This window comes from Oncorhynchus tshawytscha, linkage group LG13 (genome assembly GCF_018296145.1).
Source record: "Oncorhynchus tshawytscha isolate Ot180627B linkage group LG13, Otsh_v2.0, whole genome shotgun sequence".
Lineage (NCBI taxonomy): Eukaryota > Metazoa > Chordata > Actinopteri > Salmoniformes > Salmonidae > Oncorhynchus > Oncorhynchus tshawytscha.
The window spans coordinates 32,363,030-32,371,438 of NC_056441.1; the positions used below are offsets into that span (position 1 = coordinate 32,363,030).

At 41.1% G+C, this 8,409-nt stretch overlaps 1 protein-coding gene across 1 annotated transcript; it reads right to left on the reverse strand.

The window, feature by feature from the left end:
- Positions 1-1,284: 1,284 nt before the first annotated feature.
- On the reverse strand, positions 1,285-7,623 carry LOC112266011. Its single transcript, XM_042294919.1, has 4 exons — positions 7,598-7,623; positions 5,388-5,991; positions 1,384-1,615; positions 1,285-1,292 (listed from the first exon to the last, which is right to left on the reverse strand). Exons 1-4 carry the CDS (start codon positions 7,621-7,623, stop codon positions 1,285-1,287), a joined length of 870 nt encoding a protein of 289 aa, XP_042150853.1.
- Positions 7,624-8,409: the final 786 nt, after the last annotated feature.

The window sequence follows — 8,409 nt, forward strand, 5'->3', positions numbered from 1 at the left end:
CTGTCCTATTCGGTGTCCTGTGTGAATCTAAGTGTGCGTTCTCTAATTCTCTCCTCCTCTCTCTCGGAGGACCTGAGCCCTAGGACCATGCCTCAGGACTACCTGACATGATGACTCCTTGCTGTCCCCAGTCCACCTGGCCGTGCTGCTGCTCCAGTTTCAACTGTTCTGCCTTATTATTATACGACCATGCTGGTCATTTATGAACATTTGAACATCTTGGCCATGTTCTGTTATAATCTCCACCCGGCACAGCCAGAAGAGGACTGGCCACCCCACATAGCCTGGTTCCTCTCTAGGTTTCTTCCTAGGTTTTGGCCTTTCTAGGGAGTTTTTCCTAGCCACCGTGCTTCTACACCTGCATTGCTTGCTGTTTGGGGTTTTAGGCTGGGTTTCTGTACAGCACTTTGAGATATCAGCTGATGTACGGAGGGCTATATAAATAAATTTGATTTGATTTGATTTGATCCCAATGGGCACAAATGTCAAATCAACGTCTATTCCACGTTGGTTAAACATAATTTCATTGAAATTACATGTAAACAACATTGATACAACCAGTGAGTGCCAAGTGGCATGTTTGAAATGTTCTTCTACCCGTATCACCCTTATCTTACCACTAGATGGCAGCACCGTAGCATGTCCATACATTCACAGACATGGATTAAATGCATGAAGAATCCGTTACTCCTCCATTTATCCTTCAAAAGTTTGAATCAACTTTTTACACATAGTTAAAATCACTGAACATTTTAGATTTTTCTATGGGGGTAAAAAATAAAAAAAATAAACTGAGAGGCTGGCCCCTAGAGACATCTGCAGTAGAAGTTTTGCCTATGTCAGTGTTTCCCAAATTTGGTCCTCGGGACCCCAAGAGGTGCACGTTTTGGTTTTTGCCCTAGCACTACACAGTTGATTCAAATAATCAACTAATCATCAAGCTTTCATAATTTGACTCAGCTGTTTAGTGTTAGTGCAAAAACCGAAACGTGCACCTCTTGGAGGGGTCTCAGTGTCGTGTGCTACATTTTAAAATATATATTTGTGAGAATCGGGTTGGCCGTAGCCTGAATGACAAAATAGGACGCATCTAACTGTTTATGGTTAGATACCAAACAAATCTCTCTCTCTCTCTCTCTCTCTCTGTCACGCACCCACACCTCATTGAAAGAAAGTTGACCAGAGGCAGTTAACCCATATCATTCCTATGGTAAGAGAAGAGAAGAAACTTGAGAGGATTTCAAGCAGTGCACAGACTGTTTTAACTGTATCTATTTTGGGGTGTCAAGCACCTGCAAAAAAATGAGAAACAAAGAATTAGATGTCTAAAGTCTACTGTCTTCCAGATAGCCCTTAGATCTTTTATATTTTTATTTCACCGACCGTGGAGAACCATAACTCCTCCAACACCTCCAGCTTGGACACCACCACCCCGGATTAGGGCCATCTGATTTTGAGCCTGGGGCTGTGCTGTGCACTGGTCCTCCCTGGTAACATAGTTGTCCTGGTTGTCATTCTGCTCTGCTCGTCCCGACGCCCCAACTTTACCCTGTGCCTCATGCCGAACCTGGTGTCCTCCGACATCCTGTGGCCTGGCCACGGTGCCCGTGTGGATCTATACTGAGTGTATAAAAAACATTAGGATCACTTTTCTAAAATTGAGTTGCACCCCCTTTTCCATCACAATCACCTCAATTCGTTGGGGCATGGACTCTACAAGGTGTTCGAAAGCGTTCCACACAGATGCTGGCTCATGTTGACTCCAATGCTTCACGGAGTTGTGTCAAGTCGGCTGTAATGGATCCCTAATCCGAATAGCTCGCTCCAACTCATCCCACAGAATCTCAACCTGATTGAGATCTGGTGACTGGGCAGGCCACTGCAGTAAGATGAATTCAGTGTCATGTTCATTGAGCCATTCCTGGACAATCCTAGCTTTGTGACATGGGGCATTATCCTGCTTAAAAAATACATTTGCAGATGGATACACTTCTGCCATGAAGAGATGCACCTGAATGGCAATGATGTTCAGATATCGTGAGGCATTAAAACATTGCTCCACTTTTATCAAGGGGCCCAATGTGTGCCATGAAAACACACCCCACACCATCACACCACCACCAGCCTGTAATGTTGACAAGCGGCATGATGGATGCATGTATTCATGTGGTTTTATCCATATTCTAGTCCTCCCATCAGAGTGAAACAGTAGTTTTTCCACTTCTCCAGTGTTTTCATTCCTCAGCCCACTACTACTGCAGTTTCTTGTTTTGAGCTGAAAGAAGTGGATCTCTGTAACGTCGTCGGCTGCCATACTCCATTCGTGTCATGGTACGACGAGTTGTGCATTCTTTTATGGGTCTTTGGGCACCATTGTTGTACTGGACAGTCAGTTGACTAACTGTAGCCTGTCTGTTGCTCTGCACAATTCGTGTCAGCCTCCTTTGTCCTCTTTCATCAATTACCATGTTCGACCACTGGCCTGCCGTTGGATGGATGTCCTTTGGGTGGTGGACCATTCTTGATACACACAGGAAACTGTTTAGCGTGAAAAACCCAGTACTTGACACAATCAATCTGGTGCGCCTATCACCAACTACTATACCCCGTTCAAAGGCACTTAAATCTTTTGTCTTGCCCATTCACCCTCTGAATGATACTAATATGCAATCCATGTCTCAATTGTCTCATGACTTAAAAATCCTTCTTTATCCTGTCTCAATTGACAAACATACAAACATAGTGTGCTTAAATTAATAACACACACATTATTTTAATTGTCTTGTCTGTATTGAATACATCATTTAAGCATTCACAGTGTAGGTTGGAATATGTATGTGAACCCCTAGGCTAATGACTTCTCCTAAAGCTAATTGAAGTCAGGAGTCAGCTAACCTGGAGTCCGATCAATGAGACGAGATTGGAGATTGTCACTCCCTGAGCATAGTTTGCTTTGTATGTTTATATGTTTTGTTTGGTCAGGGTGTGATCTGAGTGGGCATTCTATGTTGTATGTCTAGTTTGTCTGTTTCTGTGTTTGGCCTGATATGGTTCTCAATCAGAGGCAGGTGTTAGTCATTGTCTCTGAATGGGAACCATATTTAGGTAGCCTGTTTTGTCATTGTGGGTTGTGGGTGATTGTCTATGTTATGTTGCTTGTTAGCACAGGTTCATTAGTGTCACGTTGTTGTTTTGTAGTGTTCAGTAATTCCATTCAAATGATGAACACTTACCACGCCACATCTTGGTCCGGTCCTTACTCCTCTTCAAACGAAGAGGAAATCTGCCGTGACAGAGATATTGGTTTGAGCTGCCTTGCCCTATAAAAAAACACTCACAAAATTTGAGTTTGCTATTCACAAGAATCATTGTCTGATGTGAACCATGCCTCGAACAAAAGAGATCTCAGAAGACCTACGTTTAAGAATTGTTGACTTGCATAAAGCTGGAAAGGGTTACAAAAGTATCTCTAAAAGCCTTGATGTTCATCAGTTCACAGTAAGACCGATTGTCTATAAATGGAGAAAGTTCAGCACTGTTGCTACTCTCCCTAGGAGTGGCCTTCCTGCAAAGATGACTGCAAGAGCACAGCACAGAATGCTCAATGAGGTTAAGAAGAATCCTAGTGTCAGCTAAAGACTTGCAGAAATCTCTGGAACATGCTAACATCTCTGTTGAGTCTACGATACGGAAAACACTAAACAAGAATGGTGTTCATGGGAGGACACCACAAAAGAAGCCACTGCTGTGCAAAAAAAACATATCTACATTAGATATGTTAGTCGATAATGAAACCACTTTCAATAGAACAGTCATGACACAGCTGGACTGATGAGTTCCTATACATGTGGAAACAAAAAAGACAACATTCCAACATTCCAATTAAATGATGTCATTAACTATATAAAGTGAAAAGTATTGAATAAATTGCACAATCCACATGATTAACACATAGTGGAAACAAAGCTTGGTCCTTTCAAAATACATTTGGTTTAGTATCTAACTATCAAACTAATGTTTGATACACAAATCGTTGTCACCTGTTCGCCTATTCTTGCAGTCCAATACTTACTATTGGATGTTTTCAGTATGAGCATAATCAAACGTTGCAATAAAAATGTCCCTTGGTGTAGTGCAGCTTGTGGATATGTTGGCGCATCGATGGTGTAGAGAATACAGCTAAGAATACAGCTAAGTTGCTGCATTATACAAATTTTCATTTCCATTGAACTCACCTAGTAATGTAGACATTCGTGTCAGCTTTTGTTTGAGGATCTCTTCTGTCAAACACTTCTTGCTGACAGCAGATACTTTTGAATCAGTTCTCTATCATGATTGCCCGACAACAGTCAATGTGCTGGCAAGCTGATTTTATCCACATGTACACACTCTTACTGGTTTGTATGATATCTAATCATGAGTTTCCATCCTTTCATTTTCTCAAGAACTCATCCTGTTCCTTGTTCAAGTTTTTCCTTGGTCATTGAAGATATCAGCAGAGCTTTTGCCTTCATTTCCTGAAGTTTCTTTACCCTGTTGATATTTTCTGTTTCTCTATGAATCAGACAATCAATGTATTCCTCTGCTGTCAATGGATTGGGCCTTAGTGCAATCTCCTGCAGTCTTGCCACACATTTGTATGAAGTCTCCGGCAGTTCGATTCCTTTGTCGTCTGCTTCTTTTATCTTAGACTGAATCTTCTCTTCCATATACTCTGCTGTTATTTTTCCACCTAGTCCCTGTCCATACTCAAATTTTATATTATTGAATGTTTTCTTCACTACTTTGGGGGCCCTCTGGTATATCACCTTTTATTTGACATGATCTTTCCAGGAACATTTTACTGGGGAAATTTTACACTGGCGGTTTCTCATGGCGTCACAAAGAAATAACAGCTTCTGTGGGGCTAATGGACACCTTAGATGACAAGTCATTTCACAGTTGTTGCAGTTGGTTGCCATCTTTTCAGAATCAACCCTTACAAGCTCATTAGTGGTGACCACAAATTCAAAATCCCTTTGAGCATCTATCATTTCCTTGTTTTCTTTCAAGACATTTTGAATTTCTTTAAGTTCGATCTGTTTGTCAAGGGTTACCTTTAGCTGATCTTCTATCCCATCAATACAAGCCTCAAGATGTCTGCGTTCCGCTAGCACTTCTTGGGTCAGCAGCAAGCTTCTTGTTTCCAGCGTTGTTAGTAGGTTGATGAACTTTGTCATGCTTTTCTCTCCCATTGCCCAACTTCTTTTATTATCTGTTATTATTTGTGGATCAGCTGATCTGTTTGTGAAAGATGTAATGTTGAATTTCAGTTTCTCTTTTGAACATGGAATCCCTGCTTCCTTAATGGCTTTAAGAGCAGGGGGAGGATGATTGCCTCTGCTTGCAAATGTGATGAGTGCAAGGATGTTTTTTTCAATGTCTTTTCCAAATATGGAAAGGATGGACTCAAATATGTAGTGTTGGGTGAGGGTGAGACGAACCTCATCCTCTCTAACAACAAAACACACGGCATCAATTTGGTGTACTCCATTTTTGGACTTAAACAATTCTTGAAGGTTTTTAGTAATGAGTTGATCTTGTTCAATCCCATTTGTGTCTCCAAATCCTGGGGTGTCGATGATTGTAACTGAAAAAGGAACACGGTCCCCTTCATGGCCAAAGATTTCATACACAGTGATGGCAGTAGTTTGAGATGCAGTTTGACTCTTTTTTTCATCTGGGATTAATTGGAATCTTTTGTTGTCCTCGAAATTGACCCCAAGGATGTAGTTGGCAATATAATTGATGAGAGTTGATTTTCCCACTCCAGTCACTCCCATGAGTAACACTGTTTTGTTTGCCTTCAGATTATTTGTGCCTACTGTCCATCTTCTAACTGTTCCCTCCTCATTCAGGTCAACATTGACATCTTCCAATGGATGAATTTCAATCGCCTGGTGTCTAGTTAGCGAAGGGTCTACATTTGATCCAGTGCTACAGCTTGTGGCCCTGTAATGAGAATATACATACAGGACTATCAATCAGTAGAAAAGTATTGTCACCATGGAAACTCATTCAACCATACCATGTGCCAACTTCATAAGGAATTTGGGTCATTCCATGTGATAATTAAACTAATATTCATGGGATATTAGATATTTTTCCAAAATGCAGTGCAAAAACATTTCATTTAGAAGAAAGATCTTTGACTAATATTCAGACTTCTTGTTCTGTATCTAATTTGGTTATCGAGAAAAAGTGTATCAAAGTTTGTATAATCAACACAACACAAAAGCTCGTGAAGCAGAGTATAGTGAGTTTCAACGTAACATATCAGGGTTGCAATCTAACAGATATTTTAAGGATGGGTGTGGTTTTGTTTCGCAATTTAATGACAGTTTCTGTATAAATGCTTCTGCATAAGACGTGCAGCTGTGGAATGTTTGACTCTACGCCTGTTAAACCTCAGACACGACATAAACATTCCACAGCAGTTACACCTCTGACATAGCTCAATCATTCTATAAGTCATTGCTGTAGGATGTTGCTAATTTGCATTGGTTCATCTCTGTCTCATTTGAAGGTTGAATGTGACATTCAGGGGCTTTGGCAGAATTTTGGGGCCCCATGAAAAAAAAAAATACCAGCCCCTAACATAGAAATCAGAATGCTTCTGATTAAAATAATGTACTGAACAATATGTGTCATTATATGTACTAACTATACACTTCTGCTGCTCTATATTTATACTGTTTAATAGTATACCTATCAAATAGAATGCGTATTTAAGTGTGTCTAAGTCATCATGTGCCTAACTTTACAATTTAAAAATGGTCTAGTTATGCTGCTGCTGCTACAAAATGACTGCCTCACCTCCAAGGTCCGCTGTTTCAACTTCATGTAGTAGACACACGTTGTGATCTATGTCTACAGCAGTAGTAGTACTAGCATCTACAGTATGGATAGGTAGGCTACGTGTTAGGTTTTAAATTTAGTCTAGCTAGTTAACAAATATCACGCAAATACTGGGGAATACCGTTATAATAATATATAAATAATAGCTAATTAGCTAGCCATAGCTGGTAGTGGTAGCTCATTTCAATAAATAAAAATATTTAACCAGGTAGGCCAGTTGAGAACAAGTTCTCATTTACGACTACACCTGGCCAAGATAAAGCAAAGCAGTGCGACAAATGCAACAACACAGAGTTACACATAAACAAACGTACAGTCAATAACACAATAGAAAAAATCTATGTACAGTGTGTGCAAAGGTAGAAGAGTAGGGGGGTAAGGCAATAAATAGGCAATAGAGGCGAAATAATCACAATTTAGCATTAGCACTTGAGATGTGCAGATGATGATGTGCAGTAGAGATACTGGGGTGCAAAAGATCAAGAGGGTAAGTAATAATATGGGGATGAGGTAGTTGGGTGTGCTATTTACAAATTGGCTGTGTACAGGTACAGTGATCGGTAAGCTGCTCTGAAAGGTGATGCATAAAGTTAGAGAGGGTTAGTTAGTTCTAAGGCTTTTTGAGTACTCTGGAGTACTGGAGAGATGCCAATGAAGACTGAGATTCCACCGCAAGCACCGGCCCGTGTTAATTTTATACCTATCCTTTCCCCCCTCATCCTTCATTTATAATTTTTTCCCTGTTTTGGTCTAAGGGTTCGATCTATGTATTGGGGGACTCCAGCTTCAGTGATTTTTGCAATTCATCCCAGTCATTGGCAGCAGAGAACTGGAACGAAAGGCGGCAAAGGTAAGTGTTGGCTTTGGGGATGACCAGTGAAATATACCTGCTGGAGCGCGTGCTACGGGTTGGTGTTGCTAAGGTGACCAGTGAGCTGAGATAAGGCGGGACTTTACCTAGCAAAGACTTATAGATGACCTGGAGCCAGTGGGTTTGGCGATGAATATGTAGTGATGGCCAGCCAATGAGAGCATACAGGTTGCAGTGGTGGGTAGTATATGGGGCTTTGGTGACTTAACGGATGGCACTGTGATAGAATACATCCAGTTTGCTGAGTAGAGTGTTGGGGGCTATTTTGTAAATGACATTGCCGAAGTCAAGGATCGGTAGGATAGTCAGTTTTACGAGGGTATGTTTGGCAGCATGAGTGAAGGAGGCTTTGTTGCGAAATAGGATGCCGATTCTAGATTTAATTTTGGATTGGAGATGCTTAATGTGAGTCTGGAAGGAGAGTTTACAGTCTAACCAGACACCTAGGTATATGTAGTTGTTCACATATTCTAGGTCAGAACCGTCCAGAGTAGTGATGCTAGTCAGGCGGGAGGGTGCTGGCAGCAATCGGTTGAAGAGCATGCATTTAGTTTTACTAGCATTTAAAAGCAGTTGGAGGCCTTGGAAGGAGTGTTGTGTGGTGTTGAAGCTCGTCTGGAGGTTAGTTAACATAGTGTCCA